This window comes from Patagioenas fasciata, chromosome 18 (genome assembly GCF_037038585.1).
Source record: "Patagioenas fasciata isolate bPatFas1 chromosome 18, bPatFas1.hap1, whole genome shotgun sequence".
Classification (NCBI taxonomy): Eukaryota; Metazoa; Chordata; class Aves; order Columbiformes; family Columbidae; genus Patagioenas; species Patagioenas fasciata.
The window spans coordinates 12,094,375-12,115,450 of NC_092537.1; the positions used below are offsets into that span (position 1 = coordinate 12,094,375).

At 48.2% G+C, this 21,076-nt stretch overlaps 1 protein-coding gene across 23 annotated transcripts in view; it reads right to left on the reverse strand.

The window, feature by feature from the left end:
- Positions 1-21,076, reverse strand: part of LOC136109475 (dynein axonemal heavy chain 9) — a 195,468-nt gene that overhangs the window by 107,182 nt on the left and 67,210 nt on the right. For 18 of the 23 annotated variants that reach the window (XM_071816490.1, XM_071816503.1, XM_071816491.1 and 15 more), the window contains 6 exons: positions 18,492-18,594; positions 17,009-17,248; positions 9,110-9,271; positions 8,124-8,320; positions 4,979-5,141; positions 2,254-2,377 (listed from right to left, as the gene is read on the reverse strand). In XM_071816490.1, coding sequence (XP_071672591.1) covers positions 2,254-2,377; positions 4,979-5,141; positions 8,124-8,320; positions 9,110-9,271; positions 17,009-17,248; positions 18,492-18,594 — 989 coding nt within the window. Of the gene's footprint in view, positions 1-2,253; positions 2,378-4,978; positions 5,142-8,123; positions 8,321-9,109; positions 9,272-17,008; positions 17,249-18,491; positions 18,595-21,076 lie in introns of those variants that run through there. The other 5 variants (XM_071816495.1, XM_071816493.1, XM_071816494.1 and 2 more) reach the window with 4 other exon arrangements.

Below are 21,076 nucleotides of genomic sequence, written 5' to 3' on the forward strand. Positions count from 1 at the left end.
CCTATTCACTTCCCTTCTGGCTTCTGATTTGATTGAAATCATTATTATTGAGTGAGATACTGTCAATATGAGCACTAATTACTTAGGAAAATACACTAATCAGATATCTGCTTGTTTATAAGAGAGTCTAAAATATATATTCTGTTCTAGCTCCTTAGGTGATGGAAAGAAGTGAAACAAGTAAGAAAAACAAGCCTGCAGAGAGCGGGGAGCAGCCAGAGCCCTCAGGCAGCACCCGCTGGGTGGCACTAAGTCACGTTTTGGGAGGTCATAGAACCATAGAACGTCCTGACATGGACAGGACCCCCAAGGATCATGGAGTCCAACTCCTGTCCCTGCAATGACAACCCCACAGTTCACACCGTGTGTCTGAGGACGTTGTCCAGTCTCTTCTTGAACACTGTCAGGTTGGGGCTGTGACACCTCCCTGGAAGCCTGTTCAGTGTCCAGCATCTCTGGGTGAAGAACCTTTTCCTCATGTCCCACTGACCCTCCCTGGCACATCTTCTGCCATTCCCTGGGTTCTGTCACTGTCACAGAGAAGAGCTCAGCCCTGCCCCTCCTGCTCCTGCTGAGGAACCTGCAGCCCCATGAGCTCTGCCCTCAGTCTGCTCTGCTCCAGCTGAACAAACCCAGGGACTTCAGCCGCTCCTCATATGGCTTCCCCTCCAAACCTTCACCAGCTTCATGTCCCTCTGGACACTCTCCAGTAGCTTTATCTCCTTTTCTCCTGTGTCCCCAGCCCTGCACACAGTGAATGCTGCAGGTGAGGCCACCCCAGCACAGAGCAGAGCAGGACAATCCCCTCCCTGCTCGGCTGGCCGTGCCGTGCTGGATGCACCAGGACACGGGGCCCTCTTGGCTCCAGGGACACTGTTGGTTCATGTTCAACTTGCCACTGACCAGAACCCCCAGAGCTCTCCATGGAGCTGCTCTCCAGCATCTCGTCCCCCAGTCTGTCTGTACAGCCAGGGTTGCTGTGTCCCAGGTGCAAAATCTGGCACTTGCCCTTGTTACACTTGTCATGGTCCCTCCCATGGTCCCTTCCTCAGTCCTCAGTCCAGCCACAATTCTGAGCTGCCTCCCCAGACCCTGAGTGAGGACTTCTGATCTGTCCCCTCTTCCCCACATAGCAGCTACAGGAAAATGAGACACCTTTCTGAACCACTGCAAAATGACCTGGACATCCCAAACCAGGCTGCTTGGCCTGCCCCTTGCTGCAGGACACTGCAGAGCTTCACTTCATGTCATGAGATATTTGTGTCATCTACACAGGTGACAGGAGCTACTCACCAGCCTCCACAACAACCCCTGTCTTTACTCCTGATTACAAATTTATCACAGGCAGGGATTGTTTGCTGCTCAAACCATCTGGCCAATTTACAGTCACATATGTCAACTCTGGAGTTTCGCACAAACTATCGCTTCCCTGTGCTTTTAACTCTCCAGTCCTCACCATGCACAGAGGTCACCCGAACCAGCTGGAGTCTTCCCACTCCTGACTCATAAATAAGGAAAAAAGCATCATGCAGTTGGTAGCAGTGATTTTCCAGGGACTCTGGGGAATATGCCCAGGCTGGGTTACCCCCTGCGGTCACGGTGACACAGCCGCACGCTCCCATGTGCGCTGTAGCTGCAGTGCGCCCTGCATGGGGAGTGCTCCACCACACATACTCATGCCATGTTCTGCAGTGAAACAGAGCATCTGTGTGTAGGCTGGCTATTCTGCAATTGTTTGGGCAAGCAACAACTCAAAAACTTTAATGGAAAAACAAAGAGGAAAAGGACTGCAATGGGACAAGCAGCTAGGTGACGCACACAGACACGGTCATTTGGTGGCTTTGTACCATCCACCAACTTGCAGTCAAATATTCCAGCCAGGAAAAACCTTATTAGGTAACTAGAGTGTGGATGCATGAGATCCACAGGTCAAACTCTTCATCTGTTGATACATTCCTTGGGCTCTGTCCTCAGCTGCAATGTCACAACAGACACGTCTCTTAACTGTAGAGAGTATACCATGAAGTATGGAAAAACTAGGTACACAACATCAGAGAAAGAAAAACTATCAGATGATGGAGTGCATCCTCACAAAGGAGACCTTATCATGGCTTTTAGTCCAGAACTTAACCCACATATCTTCTAGCTCACTTCATATATTGCCCTTCTGTATATTCTAAAACCACAGATGCTACCATGAGCACAACCACACTGAGAAGGGGGAAAGGGGAAATCAAGCAATGAGAGATGTACCTGATGCTAAGAAGTCATTCACCAGCACCAAGAACTGCTCATCTGCCACTTGAGCGTCGGTCATCAGGAACACGATGCCTATGTTCTTCACACCGGCTTTCAGGTACAGGTTTGCCAGGTCTGCCTGGAGGTTGAAAAGCAAGAGGACTTAGGGGGTGCACCTCCATTCTGCAAAACTCAGGTAGGTACCACATCTACAAGCAGGATATTTCAGAATCTTCCCATTAACCAAGAATAAAGCAATGGCAATTAATTAGCGTGAAACTGCACTTTGGCCACTCTCCATCTTCATGGCTGAGCCTGCCAGGTTATATGGGGGAGTCTATCGCTGTCATCATTGTAAGACTTTACCCAGTAAGACTTGACGTTACGGCCAGGTCTGTGTAACACAAAAAAAAAGAGAAAGAAGCCCTGGCCAGCACCGCTACACACAGGGAAATGCTTGTAGCTGGAACACCTGGAGGTCAATGGATGTGGCTAAAGACATCAGTGCAGTCCCTGGTTGTGGAGGCTGCCCTGGGAGTTCAGAAAGGCTTACTGTGGGCACAATAAGTCACTATATGGGGACATTAAAGCACCACAGGGACTGGGAGGGACAGCAGCCACTGAAAATGTTGGTCCTTGGTGTCCCCATGCTGTAGATTTCTCTGGTTTCACAACTATACCTGAATTTTCTTTTTTTTTCTGAGGTGCTGCAACACATTTCTTTCTGCTTGTGAAGAAAGGAGAAGGACACCTTGTGCAAACAGGGATGTTTTCAGTTTTATTCCTTTCCAGAGTCTGAGCAGGGACTCGCCCTTCAGTCTCCCACTCAGTGCAGTGATGCTGACAGAGAAACTGCTCATATGGAAAAGCTGTTTCACCTCAAAGGGGACAGTGTCCTGATGAAGGACACAGTGTCCTCCTGATGAAGGACACCAACTTCTTGAAATCCAAGTTGTTCATGAGATGGGAAAAACGCCATCATCCCGCTCAAACTCCATCACTTCCTTCCTGCCCCTCCAAGCAGGATACAAGGCATGCGGGAGACACTGAAGGAATTTACTGGCCTGTGTTCCAGAAACTTTCTTAGAAATTCAGCAAATACACACACTCCCTCAAAAAGAATCATTTGTTACTTCCATCACTGGAAATTTGAATTAGACCAATTATAACAGCACGAGGGGCCAATGCCAGACAGGGTAATCTGTCACCATCCTGCTCTTCCATATCTAAGAAAAAAAGATGACTCCATATTTCATAAACTCTTTGAAAATGAATAGAGAGTGAAGGGAACATCAAATTATCTTCCACCTCCACAGACAGAAGTAAAGACATGCTTTGAAAACAAGTTTATTAATGCTGGTTTCAAGCTATATTCCTAGATGGGAGCACAGGTTTTCTCAATGAATAGGCAGGTAGGAGCTAGAAAATTGTACGAGTGGGGCTGAAGAACACAGAGGAAAGCTGAAAATACCCAATGGATGGAGGATCAGGCTTGTGTGACGTGACAAAAACATGACAAAAACAACCTGTACACAACTACAGGTCATCAGGCCCTGCCTCTGATGGGGAAGGAAGGCAAGGGTTCATTGGCCATCGCATCTCCCGAGCAGAATGGCGTGAAGTTACTGAGGTTGTGATTTTTACAACATTTCTGATGAGAATCCTTTTGCCAGCAGCTAAAATACTTGAAAATCATTTCAACGATATTTTACAATGTTGATTTGTAACTTCTGTGCTCACTAGCCTGCGCATAGATATAAGCACAGGCACCTGTTATCTATAGTGAACCATCCACCATCCCCTCAGTCCCTCCCTCATACAAAATCCTGGTGGAAGGACTGGATACGACTTTGGAACTCTCCTCCTGCTCTCTCCTGCTCCTTTTCCACCTCCAAATCACTCCACAACAGGCACCTCACAGATGAGCTAATTACCACATCTTGGTTTAATTAGAAATAATAGTCAAATACGGTTTCTTGAACAAGCATTAACTGAATGTCCACACCAGGGGTTTATCATCGGAGCCCAGCGCTGACTCTGAGCCTTGGGCTGGGATGTTGTTGGGTCTGGCCAGCTCAGAGGGCTGGCAGGGGACATCAGGCCTGTCTGCACCCCACAGATGTGTTGGGAAGCACTGCTCCTCTCTGCAGTCCCATATAGTCTCTGGAGCTTTTTACTGTCTTCACAATGGCGTCATTCAACACGCAACAAGACAGAATCACAGGATCCCAGCCTGGTGGGGGCTGAAGGGACCTCTGCAGATCCCCCAGTCCAAGCCCTGCTCACGCAGGGTCACAGAGCAGATCACACAGGTGGGTCCAGGCAGGTTTCAATGTCTCAGAGAAGGAGACTCCACACCAGCTCTGGGCAGCCTGGGCCAGGCTCTGGCACCTCTCAGCAAACAAGTTTCTCCTCATGTTCAGATGGAGGCTCCTGTGTTTCAGTCTGTGCCCGTTGCCCCTCACCCTGGCGTTGGGCACCACTGAACAGAGTCTGGTCCATCCTCTGACACCCACCCTGAGATATTGATCCATTGATCAGATCCCTCTCAGCTTCTCCAGCTCAACAGCCCCAACTCTCACTGAGTCTTTCCTCATCAGAAAGATGCTCCAGACCCCTCAGCATCTTTGTCTCCCTCTGGTAATTCCTTGTCCTTCTTAAATTGGGGATCCCAAAGTTTTCAGGGCAAGTTCTGCTTTTTATTCCCTTCCGCTCCACCTCAGCCCCAGGAGTCACCCACCTTCAGGTCAGGGATCCCGTACCCTTTCCTCAGCGTGATCTGGAAAAGCTCCAGGGAGCTGATGAAGGCCGCCAGCCTGGTCAGGCTCTGCTTCCCGCTTCCACCCACGCCGACCAGGAGAGCGTTCCCTCGGGGGGACTCCAGGATCCGGTTGATGCGGCAACTAAATTGAAGCATATAAAATCTGTCATTAATAAGAGTATTTTTCTTATTCTCTGCCCACTGCTTTTCAATATATATTTTAATCACTAGGAAACCGTAGTCTGAATGGGATGAAAAATGTCAATCTAAGAGACATGTCAGCAATCAATCCCCATCTCTGCTGAGGCCCAAACAAAGGACGTAGCTGATTAAAAAAATAGTTTGGTGGCGATTCAAACTGTGTCCAATATTTTTCCACCTGCCAAGTCCTGCTGGATAGAAATATTTTAAGGTGAAGGCCTGGATGTCTTTGCAGGGAGGACAAGGGAAAAAACACATTACATGGACATGCAAATAGTGAGAACAGAATTCATGGCTCTGGTGCACCTCTCCAGTGAAGGTTCCTCTTCACAAAGCATTTTGGGTTCATGTTCAGGTGAAGGGTCCTGCTATGCATTAAAGCATATTCATATACATCTGGAATAGCATAATACCTGTCTGGAAAATACAGTCCAACATTATTTATCCAAGCCACCATTAAGAGTGAGATTTTGTCACACTTAAAATGAACTTGCTATTGTTTTTCAGGTCTGTTCACTTGTCCTTGAGAGTTGCACAGTGAGCTCTGCCCCCAGTCTATTCTCTTTAAGCAATTGCTGACATCCCCACATGTTAAAATCCCAAGTGAGGGAGGTTTAGAGGATCCTACCTGTGAAAACCTCACTGTCAGGTGTCTGAAATGCAAGCACCATTCCCCTCTTCACATCACTGCCTTTATTCAACTCACTTAACTGAGTATTTTCCTAGACTAATCTAATTAATTTTTCAAATAAGACTGCAAGAAATACTGTACTGCTTTATTACAACTCAAGCGTCTTATGATCTATGTGCAGACTCCCACAGATTGAGAAATTAAACCCAGAATAGCAATCCAGCTTGTGTGGAGAGCTGGAATGTTCCTGCTTTTCATTCTCTAGCTGGCTGTCCCCAAAAGCAAGGGCACGGGGTGTGCGATGGGAATGGGCACCATGAGCCCCGGGTCAGGAGGTGACTGACCCATATCCCCCACCTCCCCACATACATTAACTCCCTTACTTTTTTTTCCCAACAGAAACTTCACAACAAATTCAAGATGTCATCCATAAGCTGTTGGAGATGGAATAATTTGTGTGTTTCAGCAAAACGCAATTTCCAAATGCGCCGAATCGAAATCACTCAGCTCCAGTGAAAATCATGCTGAATACTCAAACCTCGCCTTCCTGATTACTCACAATATTAACTGGAGGGATACTGACAGGTTTTGTTGAAAATCCCAATTTATGTAAGGTGCAAAAGAAGCACAAGATTAAAATTACTGTCACCTTTCTGCAAGCAGAAACACCAATGGACATCAGGTTGCATATGACTCATTAATACAAAGAAGTAAATGCCCAAACTATAAGGGAAGACATGCCCCAGCACAGCCAGCACGCTGCACCGCAAAAGGAACAGATGGCTGAGCTCTTAGAACAGAACTGGTTAAACAGCTAGTTAAAAGGAGTAGAAATTTATATATATATATATGTATTTTTTTAATTTGCATGAGAGTAACTGCATTAGGTTACCAGGTCCAGCAAACCTGAAATCACCCACACAAGCGTGCAGCAGGACAGCGGCTTCCTTCTAGCTTAGTCACAAACCTGCTCTTCATGATACAATGTTTCCAGGCAAAATCAGTTAAAACTATGATTTACAGGGCAGGTTCATCTTCAGAAATTATCTGAGGCCAGGTCTGCATTTCAGCCCCCAAAAATCAGACCACATCTGGAATATTGTGTCCAGTTGTGGCCCCTCAGCTCCAGAAGGACAGGGAACTGCTGGAGAGAGTCCAGCGCAGCCACCAAGATGCTGAAGGGAGTGGAGCATCTCCCGTGTGAGGAAAGGCTGAGGGAGCTGGGGCTCTGGAGCTGGAGGAGACTGAGGGGTGACCTCATTCATGTTTACAGATATCTAAAGGGTGAGTGTCAGGAGGATGGAGCCAGGCTCTTCTCGGTGACAACCAATGACAGGACAAGAGGCAATGGGTTCAAACTGGAACACAGGAGGTTCCACTCCATGGTGAGGGTGGCAGAGCCTGGCCCAGGCTGCCCAGGGAGGTTGTGGAGTCTCCTTCTCTGCAGACATTCAAACCCGCCTGGACACCTTCCTGTGGAACCTCAGCTGGGTGTTCCTGCTCCATGGGGGGATTGCACTGGATGAGCTTTCCAGGTCCCTTCAACCCCTGACATTCTGGGACTCTGTGATTCTGTGGAATTCCCAACAAGCATTTAAATCATGTATAAGAGCTGGAGGTACGTGTCACGATCCATACCACAGGCATGTAAATAGCTTCATAATGATCAACGGAGGCTCGCTATTTTCATATAGTCCCACGTGTCCAGTTTCCACAGGGAATCCAGCTGGACCTCCAGGCATCGGAATGCAAGCAGGCTTTCCAAAGGATCCAGGCAATTTAAGTGCCTCAGTCCATTCAAACTAGTAGCCTGAATTCACGTAATCTCACATTATATACATTTGAAAATCCCACTGAGAATTGTGTAAACGTGGCTCTAACCCAGTTGTGAAAGCATTTAGGGACATCCTGGTGTAACTAGTTCTGTGGCTGGCTGTCAAGTGAAGACAAAAAGCACTTGATCAATGTCATGTACAATAAACGTCTGTGCTGTATGCAGAGCATCAAGGGCCAAAGATGTAACAGCAACCAGACTTCAAAACGACCAGCAGCATGCTGACCCTCCATCCGACAGCCCCGCATCCTCACAGTGTCAAAAGATCCCCCCAGCAGCAGCTGGAGAAGCAGGGCAGTATTTGTGCAGGACACACCACGTGGGCAGATGAAGCTTCTGCACACCTCCAGCTCCTTCTGCTCTAATAATGGATACCGACATCCTCCAGAAACCTCCATGGAAACAATCTGCATGGATAAAAGCTACAATGAGAGCATAAAGACAGAAAACTCCCTTACACGTGGCACATGGCGTCCTCAAACAGCACCAGGCTCATGGCAGCATTGACTTCGTTGTAGCTGTCCAAGGCTTCCACGAGGATCTTGTTCAGCTCCTCCCAGGTCGGAACTGGCCTGTAGCTGGGTTCTCCAACGCCTTTAGCGAAATGGCAATAAATGTTCATTCGCTTGGTCTGCTCTAAAGTTTCCTCAATGTCCTGTCAAATTTAAAAATAATTTTAAAAAAAGGTATATAAGAAGTAAAGGAGAAAACACTGCAGCTCTATGTCATCTTTCCAAGTGAAGCACAGTGTTCCAAAAAATGCCTTTTTATGTCCATATAGCTGCACCTGTGTGTTGAAAAAGGGGAAAGAGCGACAAAAGGGAAGGAAAGGGAAAGGATAAAGCCCCAATACTTGCTCTGGACCTTTTGTAAATCACAAGAACTCATCACCTTAAGAGAATGTGAGCACAAGAAAAGCCCCACAGCAACAGCTACAGCATGACACTGTTGCATGGACAATGATTAACAGCCAGAGGAAAAAGCGCTGTCTGCGTTACTGTGATATTTGCAGGACTCCAATGGCAACACTGCCGGGTGATGACAGGACTGAAGCAAAGCAGGTCTAGAGCTTCCATTTGGAAGATATTTTGGGAAAAAAGGGGATTTGTGCCTGCATCTCACTTTACTCCCACCAAGACTGGGGATCTGACTCTTTTGCTTTTGCCACGAGACTCAAGACATTTAAATAAAATAATTTAATTAATTCACAGAGCCGAAATCTCCTCTCCCCGGTGCCCTTAGGGAGAGCATCGTTCACCCAAATACCAACATTGGCAGCCCAGGAAGCGATTGACAGAGATTTTGCTCCTGGTGTCCCACCAAGAGCATCACACTCCCTGCAAGTGAGAGATTGGCAGACCTTGGGTCAAACTTCTCTTGCCCAAGGAACCTTTTTCCTGTAAGCACGTACGTTATTATCAGAGTTATGAACCTCAACACTTACGTCATATAATTTCTTCACCGTCTCCAGCTGGATTTTATCAAAGGTACCATAATCCTTTTCTTCAACCATCTTATCCCGGTAGACTCGGTTTGACTCGTGCAGGTAGAGTTTCACCAGGTCTTGGGGGTGCTGCAGACATTCCGGGGTAGAGAACAGAAGGCCCTGTGGGGTGCAGAGAGCAGCAGTAAACCCCACCTTGACCTGAAGGGCCTGATGTCTCCCCCAGCATCCAGGCTGAATGGGGCTGAATCACTCAAAATGCAGAGTTACTGTAACAACCTGCAAATAAACTTCTGAAGAAGCCCCTGGAGAACGTGCCCTTCGTTACCTCCAATTTCCCAAAGCAATTGTATATATTACACCAATTTTAATAGCCAAAGTGCATCCCCAGCGCAGCCTGATCTCCAAGAGTGTGTAGGGTCAGACACCAGCCCGACGGGCGGGTTTCTGCATCCCAACACCACAGCACGGCTGCTTTGTCAAGAAGAAGATAGTTTGGACATCTTAGCGGTGATGATTTTTTTCTAAAATCAATTAATTTTAATTAGGTGCATTCTGGCTGCAGGAAATATTAGTTTCTGTCTGCTTATCACAGCATGTTTACCATGAACTCTATTAAAATGCATAAAAGAATTATATTTCAAAGAGGTGTCACCTATTACTAAGCCTATTAACAGCACCCAGGGTTTTCAATGGCATGTATTAAACAGACAGTTTTTATTCCTAACATCTAATTATTTACACACAAAACATAAAATGTATTAAAAGCAATGTAAAGCAGGCCATCTCAGCTCGATGGATCATGGCTCAAATCATTTGGGTTTCACATTTGTCATTACAGCTGTCAAGCTGTTATTTTATTTATTTCAGAGAAAAGATAGTGAGAAGAGCTGATGACTCAAAGAGAATAAGGTGAAACCCATCAGGTCCTAAAAAAAAGTCACTCGAAAGACACTCCAAGCCACAAAAGTTGTGTTCTTGATGCAAGCAAATGTAAGGCTCAGAGGGAAGAAAATCCACGTTTCACAAATCTGTAAGCAGTTTATTAACTTAACACCTGAACATCTCCCCTTCCTTCACTTTACAGACCCGACTCTCCCGACTCCTCTCAGCAGAGCTACCAGGCTCTGCCACGGCAACCAGCTGCGTCCCCAGAGAGCGACGGGGACGCTCTAGATATGGAAGAAATTGCTGCCCCTGAGGGTGGTGAGAGCCTGGCCCAGGTTGGCCAGAGAGGTGGTGGATGAACCATCCCTGGAGACCAGGCAAGAAAAATAAATAACTTTTTCTTTGCAGTCTAAATAACATTTAAAATAATACTAACTAGTGCAGCATAGCGACCCCTTTCTAGCTGTCCTGCACTGCTGGATGAAGCACCTGCTCTCCTTTCTCCTGACGTTCTTCTTGGGGAGCCTGGAGCTGCCTCAGCACTTTGAGGACAGCGGTGACATGAAAACAATGACAAACACAACAACAGCGTGTGGGCCACAAACTCAAGAGTCCTATTTAAAGCGCCAATTTTTAAATCTGCTCTGATATCAGGGAGGGTTGACGAGAGGCTCCAGTCACCCCCTTGGCACTGCATAGAATCACAGAATCATTTCAGCTGGAAGAGACCCTCACGAGCATCGAGTCCAACCATACCCTAATTCTAGCATGAAACCATGTCCCTAAGCACCTTGTTTAAACACCTTTCAAACCCCTCCAGGGATGATGACTCCACCACTGCCCTGGGCAGCCTGTTCCATAGCACCGTGGTTGCCATGTGCGATAGAGCAGCTGCTGGCACCTGGATCTCTGTTAGGAAGAAAAATAGCAGAGATGGGAAGAGAGAAGGAGGGGGAAGCTGTGAAACCAGACTGGCTCAGGTAACCACACGCCAGCCAAACCCAAGGTAAAGCTGTGTCAAACAACCGTGCCAGACCAAGGCACAAAACAAACTCTTGCTGACCCTGCGCCCATCTCGCCGCCGTCATTCCCAACTCAGCCACAACGTCAGCACGTAACACACAAGGTGCATTTCGGTGCTTCAAGCCTGAAGTTTGCAGGGCTCTTTAGTGAGCTCAACCAAGGGTGAACATGAAAATCCCTCCCCATGCAAAGGAGCGAGGAGTTCACTGGCAGCGGAGCCGACGTGGAGCAGCAGGACACGCCGGAGCCCCCGCTGCTGTCTGGCTGTCAGGAGGAGAGAGCCTGCTCTTCCCCAGCTGCCACAGATCTTAATGTGACATGCTGCTTCAAAATCTTGTTAGAAATAGGAATAAAAAGCAAAATACAACCCTGCTGGGTCTATGATTACTATTTTACAGAGATGACAGATATAATTTAGAGCATAATACCATGGTAACCCTTTCAGATGGAAAGAAAGACAGCAGCAGGGCTTTCTCTGGTGGGAGCCAGCGGGGAATGTATTTTTAAAAAGCATAATCCACAACTCTGTCACTGCAGAGACCTGTCTGCTTTAATCAAGGGTAAATTGCTTGGAGCGTACCAATCAATTTAACTCTGCAGTGCATGGTGGGACCCAGAGGCACGAAAAGGTGCTGTAGAAATGCAAGACAAAGTAGTGTCGGACTTGAACCACAGACGGGACCCACTACAGAGCGAAAGTAACAGATAATACCTTCTGATGAGCCCAAAGGATTACAAAGGACTGAAGGGTGACCTTGCCCCTGCAGCAGTAACATCAGTAACAGTAAATTATATACTCACAACAACCAGGAGCCAGGCTGCCGTTCCTGCAGACCTTGCCTAACCCTGCTCCATCCCCTTCTTGCCTGTCATCCCTGACTGTGGTTTCCAGCCCCTCCTCATATTTCCAGTGAAACGTGACAGCAAATTAAAGTTAGATTATTACAAATTATTACGGTACTTGCTGAGCCTTCTGTAGTCATTTAAAACCAGCCACGAGCCCAGGGGGCTGAAGATGGTCATAGATTTTGAGGTTCCTTGTTATTCTTTTTAAAAATCAGGAAGCAGCATCCTTCAGCCCAGACCCTGGTGTGTTCCCAGGTCAGCAGTGACCCGAATGTGTTTGTGTACTCAGCAGAGGAACCATGCCCAGTGCTGGCTTCCCCTCTTCATCCCCCTTCTTCACCCACAGCCCTTCTGCCAGTCGCCACCTCCCTGGAGACTCATGTTCCCCTTTGGGAGCCAAACCCCCCCACAACACACACATTACCCTGGTGTCACATAGGACAGACCAGCTTATCTCTACTTGAGGGCCTGAACCAAAGTTTCACCCTTGGCCAGCTGACGCCAGACAAGCAGCAGCACTGAGTACAATGCTGAGGCATTTAATGCTGTCCAGCTGAAGGTGAAGTCCAGAGACAAAATCAAATTAGAACAGTGGATGAAAATCATTGTTCTGCAAGGATACATGGAATTTCTCACAGCCTTCCCAAGTCAACACAACTAGATGGTTTGGTAGGGGTCTGGAGCATCTTTCTGATGAGGAAAGACTCAGTGAGAGTTGGGGCTGTTGAGCTGGAGAAGAGAAGCTGAGAGGGATCTGATCAATGGATCAATATCTCAGGGTGGGTGTCAGAGGATGGACCAGACTCTGTTCAGTGGTGCCCAACGCCAGGGTGCGGGGCAACGGGCACAGACTGAAACACAGGAGGCTCCATCTGAACATGAGCAGAAACTTGTTTGCTGGGAGGTGCCAGAGCCTGGCCCAGGCTGCCCAGAGCGGGTGTGGAGTCTCCTTCTCTGAGACATTGAAACCCACCTGTGTGATCTGCTCTGTGACCCTGCGTGAGCAGGGCTTGGACTGGGGGATCTGCAGAGGTCCCTTCAACTCAACCAGGCTGGGATTATGTGGGATTCTGTAATGCTGAGGCATTTAGTGTTTTCCAGCTGAAGGTGATGTCCAGAGACAAAAATCAAATGAGAACAGTGGATGAAAATCATTGTTCTGTAGGGATACGTGGAATTTCCCACAGCCTTCCCAAGTCAACACAACTAGATGGTTCATCTCAGGAGAAACCTACTGTACAGCCAGGGCAGCCTGGAAAACAACATGGCTCAAGCAGTTCAGACAGGAGCCCACACAACAGAAGAAGACACCTGTGTCCTTGAACAGCCGCTGGAACCCAGGCTGGATATCCTGACATGTTTCAAAAAGCATTAGAGACCCACACTTGGGCAACAGAGTGAAACCACACCTGTGTCCCTGATGGGGAGCTGGACACCCTTCTGGCCTCCACAGCCTCGGATGAACCTGGATATCCTCATCTACCTGAATCTGAGCACCTTAAACTGGAGCCTAATCCCACCTTAGATCTGCAAAGTGCTGATGTCTGACAAGAGGACAGTCACCTTGGACTCCTTTCACCTCCAGTGAATGAGGTGCTTCAGAAACACAGTTCCTCTGAGCTCTTCTCCGTGTTTGTCCATGAGGAAGAGCTGATGCACTACAGACAGAAATGCCCATTTTTCTCTGCTGGGGGAGAGGACGCGACTCGCCAGGCAAAAGGGAATCCCACTGAAGATACTCAGACCCCCAGAGACGATCATTCCAATCAGTCAGGACAAACATGAACAGTGCTTGACAAAGTCAATCCACTGCTGCCTGCCGAGCCTCCTACCCCTGGGTGTATAGGTTGCTCTTTTCCCTTTGGTTTCACCAATACCTGACAAATCTCTCTGGTATTTTGCCATCATTTGTAGTGAACACCTGGAGTCACCTTCAGCTGAACCCTCGCTCCAAGCAATGCAGACATCAGCCTGACCAGCTGGAGCCAGCTGGCAATGGGTCTTGGGTGCAGAAGGGAAAACATGAGAGCAGTAAGGACCTGTACCTGTTGAAAGGAATTATTGCTGACTTGATTTGGGGCTGTCTTCCTTGTTCTGTGCAACACTCACATGCGTACAACGTCCAAAATCATTAGCTGCAGCAATTAAGATACAAGTTCTTGGAGTGTTTTGTAATGAGGTAATTAGCACAGGACTCCTTGTCATAAGAGCTGTCAGGCAGTTTTGACAAAGGGAATCAAGCTGGGCTTCTAAGGTTGGTAGGTGCAGTATTAATATATAATATATTATGTGTATAACAGTATGTATATAATAGTGAGATAACAACAGAGCCACTGGACAGGCTGCAAATGGAGCCATTTTAAGGACCTGTGCAGAGCCAGCAGTATCACAGCACAGCGGCAGCAAGTCCAGGGGCTCACCCCTCCACAGCTGCAATTTCTACGTGCTTTGTGCCTTTAACAGTTGTCATTGGCTGCTTGTATAACTACAGAACAGTCGGTAAAACAACAATCTCCAAATGCCCTTCACACACACAGCTATTGTGCAGGCGGTGTTTGATTGCTTGTCTGGGATTAAAAGGAATTTGAAAAAGGCAACATGCACCGAGCTATATCCACCAGTTCTCCATCTGCCCACAAGCTAAGGAAACTCACATGTCCCTAACCAGGAAAAGGGGGTTGTTTATTCCTTTATCTTTTTTTTTTTTTTCCCAGTTAGCATCATATCAAGGGTCATGGGCCATGGTAGACTGGAAGGTGGGTGGAGAACTGGCTGGCCCAGCAGGCTCCGAGGTCTCACTGGAGCTCCAGTGTTCCGCAGGGGCTGGTACCGGGGCAGTGGGTGTCTCCATGCGGGAGCCAGCAGTGCTCTCCCAGCAGGGCTGCAGCTGGCACTGACCATGCAGAACGCAAAGGGAAGGACCTTGACAGGCAGACAAAAGCTGTGTGAGGTTCAATCCACTTTTGGGGCCCCCAGGACAAGAAAGACATTGACATACTGGAACGAGTTCAACGGAGGCCACCAAGGTCATAAAATGGTGGAGGACAGGACATGCAAGGAAAGGCTGAGAGAAATCGGTTTGTTCAGCTCGGGGAAAAGGTGAAGGGGAATTTTAATTCTGTTTCTATCCCTGGAGACATCCCAGGCCAGGCTGGATGGGGCTCTGAGCAACCTAAGCTGGTGAAGATGTCCCTGCTCATGGTAGGGGTGGCACTGGGGGAGCTGGGAAGGTCCCTCCAACCCAAACTGTTCTGTGATTCTTTGACTCTGTCTACAACTACCTAATAGGGAGTTATAGAGAAGACTGAGCCAATTTTTTTTGGAGGTGTATAGCAAAAGGACAAGAGGTAACAAACTGCAGCAAGGGAAATTCCAACTGAAATAAAAATATATCAGCTTCACCGTGGAGTGGGTTTAGTGGTGTGACAAGGGTCAGAGAGGTTATGGGAACTCCAGTCATGGAAACATTCAAAACTTGGCTGATCAGCCTGACCTGACTTTGAAGCTAGCACTGCACAAGAAGGGTTTGGACAAGAGAGTGTGAGCTAAATTATGAGTTTATGAAGATTGAATGAAAGTAACACATGGAAATGCATTCCCGGAGTCCAGAGCTTCTTTCACACTCAATTTCAGGAAGAAAATTGTGTTCCCGTAGGGACAAACAGGATATCAGGAGATCTCAAAAACTCAAGAATATTTAATGTGAAGGAATAATCAAGAATGAATCCAAAAGGTAAGGAAGGATTTCAAGAAAAATTGGACCACTATTTAAATAAACATTATGAAGCCCAGGAGCCAGACTCCCCCACTCCTGAAGCCACGTGATAAACAAAACAACACCTGAGCTCAGTCGCTGCTCCTGCCCCAGCATCTAGACCTGGCAGGACATTTCCTAATATCCCACAACCTGAGCACCTTTCGAGCAGGTTATAGTTAAAATTAAAGCTTCCCATGGAAATGCTGCTTTTCTCTCTCTGCCTTTCAAAGCACAGATTAACTAGAAGCCAGGAGTTAACACGACCCACATCTAACGTCAAAAGCTGCTGATGTTTAGCTGAGCATAAGTGACAGGTCTGATTCTTTCTTGGCACAAAAGAGTTATTAACTTTTTCAAGGCCCTGTTTCTGCATTTCCCACTACGTCATTACTTCAGTTCTTGTGTGATGGACCAGACCACAAGGCACCGAACTTTCAGTACGTACTTAGGAGAACAGGTGTTAAGAAGGACAGCAAAAAGTTACAAACTGGGGTTCTACAAGAGTTTATGGTGTTCCAAACCTCTCGATTTGGCTGCTGAGAACCTTCTCAAATTTTACTAATCAGCCTTAAACTCTGAAAGGCTCTTTGAGCAGTAATATCTACTGCTTCAAAGTATGAGATTTCAGGGGAAAAAAAAGTCTCTCCGTTGTTGGAAGAAAATATTTCTAAATCTGAACAACTCCCCCTTGGTACAGAACTGGCTCTGGTGGAAATTCAGTTTTAGCAATTAAGTCAAAGCTGGGTTTGATTCAATTATCACCTTTTTAAATGCCACCTTTCATGCACATACTGAGCACCTGACCATCAAGAAGCTCAGAGGACATGCCAGTACAGGTCAACAAGCTAAGCTGGATCTAACTTCAGGGCCAGTAACCTACTAACTATCCACCACCTGCTTCAGTACAATAAAATAATTTGCCTGTGTGGTGGAACAGTGCCATTAATCCCCACATTTACACGTGTGGAACTGAGGCTCCCAAAGATGAGCGCAGCTCCATCGCACTCACCATCAGTCATTTAAGTGCTGAAGTCGGAAGCCCAAAGCTCCCTTCAGCTGGTCTCTTCTACAGCCAGAGGGCATTTCAACCCACCCCAAACCTGCACATCCATCTGGAACTACTCATCCCTCCCCGCTGACCACAAGAGGCTGGAAAGTAACTAAGCTTCTCAAAGCCATGGGCAATGGTTCTGGAATCCATCCAAAACTAACAAGGAATTAAGGAATGGCCTAAGGTCACCCACTTTACTCAGGGCACACATGTGCTGTGTCATTTTTAGGTAGGAGACTGCATTCTGCCCACCAGAGCTAGAGGAACACAGCTCCGCAGCCTCTTGTAGCATTGGGACAAGCTTCAAGTCCCACAGGACAGCAACTGCACTTACTTGGAAGATATTGGAGAAGTCTCTCAAGTTGAAAATGTAGTGGAACTTGATGGCTGTTGGAAGGAATGTAGCGGCTACTTTCTGGTGCAGTCCCAGGGCAAGGGCAACCAGCTGCTGAGCTGATTTTTGCACAGCCCCCGAGAAATTCCCACTTGTCAGGTGCTGCGTTAAAATAGTGCTATAGATCCTGGACAAGGCATCCTGCCCAGGGATGGACAGCGCGAAGACACAGAAGTGACGCTGAGGGAGAGAAAGGAAGGCATGGAAAGGTCAGAGAGGTAGAAAAACACCTTTCAAGCAAAATGCCCTTGGGGATTTGCTGTGATAATCTCATCTAGGCTCCCTTTCCCATGAAATGCTGGACCAGATGATCTTTTGAGGTCCCTTCCAACCTGGGTTGTTCTATGATTCTCTGATTTGCAGTCCACCTGAACAAGGTTATTTCCCTCTCCCAGTTTGCCAGCAGAGCTCAGGTGGGAAGTGACATCACTCTGCTCACTAAACCAGGGATTTTCAACTGCATCTCACCAATGCTACACTGGAAGTGCAGTCCATTGAAGAGCCAAAGGGCTCTGAAGGTCCCACCGACCTCTGACAAAGCCCAGTCACTGTCTCTATTAAGAGCAGCCCCTGGAAGGTGCCATCTCCCAGAGGACCTCTTTATTAATTTGGAACTTGCAAAGTTGCCCATGGGACACTTCATTTTAACTCCACACCTTGCTGAAGAGGAGCCAGGATCCAAGCTGACTCTGGTCATTAGGTTTCTCCATGATGAAATGAATTTTGCTCACTGCTACCCAGTCCCTCCATCGGTTGGCAGCTCCCAAAAATCAAAGTCTAATGTTTAAGATCTCTTCCCAAATCTTCTGTTATCAGCAGCGCTTGAACTGCTTTTTGTTTGGCTTGGGGTTTTTTTGTTCGGTTAGGTTTTTGGGGGGATTTGGTTGGTTGGTTGATTTTGGTGTTCTTTGTTTTGTTGGTTTTGTTTGATTGCTTGGTTTGGGGTTTGTTGGGGTTTTTGTTGTTGTTGTGTTTTGGTGTGGCTTGGGTTTTTTTTTAGTTTTGTCTGTTTTCTTCGTTTGGGTTTCTCCCCCACACCTCTTTTTACTGACAGCTGCATCAGACAATTCTGGAAAGCAGGCGGCGTTAATGCACCATGCTTCAGAGCTAAATACGAGCTAAATGAAGGCAAAATCTGCCTGTATGGACCAGAAGGTTGTCCTGAAAGTAGGTGTTAAGCTGGCTGGCAACTTTTGACTTCCTCCTCTGACGGAGCTGCAGAATGCAAGGAAAAACAAACAAGGGAATAAGGGACCCAGTTTGGTGCTTCACTATTAGGAATCACAGTCACTCGACAGATTCGTGCCATTTGTACTGATAAAACAACAGCAGGATCTGCCAGTGGTTGTCCTCTAACCTCACGTTTAAATGATCCACCCCAAAATAAACCCAGCGATGCACCTGCCGTTGTGCAGGGCTTTACCTGCAGCCGAGGGTTGATGGTGAAGCTCCCCGCCGTCGGGTTCATGCACGACACATACTGCACGTTCGTGATCTCCTTCAGCGACAGCTTGGTCCGGTCGTACCTTCGGGCAAAACACAAGCAGCAGCACAGTGATCACGGCCTCTGCCTCTCTCAGTACGTGTCCCTGGGCTGCCAGAGGCCGCTTGTCTTCAGGGGGTCAAATTCTGCGTCTTGCCAAGATGAGGCCCAGGCCCAGGTTGCCGGCCTATCTGTACATGGCCTGGCACACGCGAGTCCTGCTCCTGGTGGAAATCCTTCAGCTTCAACAACCTGTAGCTAATATTTCTATCAGTAATAAGCACTGAGCAAAGCCCCTGGGCCATACTCTTCACTTGCATGGAAATGGCAGAAAACAGCAGGAGTGTCTCTGGTTTGATCCCAACCCGGGACAGGGTGTGAGAGACTACAAGGGTAACTCTCAAACACTGTGGCAAACCCAGCCCTGCAACACCCAGTCATGGGAGACGGGCCATCGTGAGCAGGTGAATGGTGATTTACATGTCAAGGCCGAGGTGACAGCCACAGACAAAGGCTGGGTGACACAGGCAGTGCTGTGTTGAAGGACACGCAGCCTGTGCGCTGACAGGCCCGACACGGTGTCAAGGCCCAGGCTGAGAGACCCTTCGGGCCTCCCCCATCTTCCACAATCACCCCCAGTGACGCCTGCACAAAAGCCCAGGTGATCCCGAGGGCTATAAACCCTATAAAACCTGTGCCAGCACGGGCAGGGTGCCACCCTGGGGACCCTTCCACCCACCGGGCTGACCACGGGAACCGAACCACACACCACAGGGTGCTGAACCCTGACTACAGACCCAAGCATTCCTGCATAGGAACTGGACCTGAGACTACAAACCCCTCAAACACACCATAGAGCCCTAAGGGTGGTGAGACCTTTCCTTTTCCTTTCCCTTTCCTTTTCCTTCCCTTCCCATTTCCTTCCCCCTTCTTTTCTTCCTCTCTCTTTCCTTCCTATATTCCTATTTCTTTGCCTTCCTTTTTGTGAGTAATACAGTAACATAAGGTTTAGAGCCCCACTTGTGCCACAAAACTCTTTCATGTGAATCTTTTCGCTGCTAAACTGTTTATCGATTGAGCTTAAGTAACATAAATCCTTCTGCCACTGAGTCATTTGCCAATTGGACCAAGCTACAAAAAATAAAGGTCTTTTGTTTGTGGACCTTCAGGATTGTATGTACTTTTTTCCAACCCAGGGGACTGACAAATCTCAGTCACACTTCCCCCAACCATAGCGCCGGGTGGTACGTGACAAGGGTCAGCAGGCTGCTGCTGCCAGGGAAGGACAGGGAGTCCTGGGCTCCCTGGTTTAAGAAGGACAAGGAATTACTGCAGAGAGTCCAGCGGTGGCTACAAAGATGCTAAGGGATCTGGAGCACCTTTCTTGTGACAAGAAACTGAGAGAGCTGGGGCTGTTGAGCTGGAGAAGAGAAGTTGAGAGGGATCTGATCAATGGGATCAATATCTCAAGGTGGGTGTCAGAGGATGGACCAGACTCTGTTCAGTGGTGCCCCGCGCCAGGGTGAGGGGCAACGGGCACAGACTGAAACACAGGAGGCTCCATCTGAACATGAGCAGAAACTTGTTTGCTGGGAGGTGCCAGAGCCTGGCCCAGGCTGCCCAGAGCGGGTGTGGAGGAATTGAAAACCATTCCAGTGGTTAAAATTCAGACAGTCAAGAAAACACACCTTCAATGAAAATAAAGAAATAATGGGAAGGGTTATTAGAATGGAGTCGTGAGACAGGTAAACTGAGCCTTGGCAGCTAGGAAGTGTCAGGTAGTCTGTAAACCCTGCCGTACCTAACCAACGGGGAACTGGGGAGGGAATTTGCAGTTGGGATTAGGGGTGGATATAAGCAGTGGCTTTTTGCCCTGTTTTGTGTGCCTACCTTTAGGTGGAACACCCGACCTTGCAAAATCATTAATAAAATATGCTTTGCTGAGAGATCCTACCTGAGCCTATTATATTGGTGAGATGATAACTTCCTGCATGCAATACAGTGCCCAGTGGGCACTGTTGAGCACATGGGCAGAAAGCCTCGATGTGTCTGGGAGGGGACCCACGGCATGCTGCATCCGCCCGCACCTCGCTGCATCCCCTGTACGTTGCTGCATCCCCCCGCACCTCGCTGCATCCCCTGTACGTTGCTGCATCCCCCCACACCTCGCTGCATCCCCTGTACGTTGCTGCATCCGCCCGCACCTCGCTGCATCCCCTGTACGTTGCTGCATCCGCCCGCACCTCGCTGCATCCCCTGTACGTTGCTGCATCCCCCCGCACCTCGCTGCATCCCCTGTACGTTGCTGCATCCCCCCGCACCTTGCTGCATCCCCTGTACGTTGCTGCATCCGCCCGCACCTCGCTGCATCCCCTGTACGTTGCTGCATCCCCCCACACCTCGCTGCATCCCCTGTACGTTGCTGCATCCCACCGCACCTTGCTGCATCCCCCTATGCCTCACTCCATCCCCCACACCTCGTTGCATCCCTCTGCGCCTCACTGCATCCCCCTACTCCTCGCTGC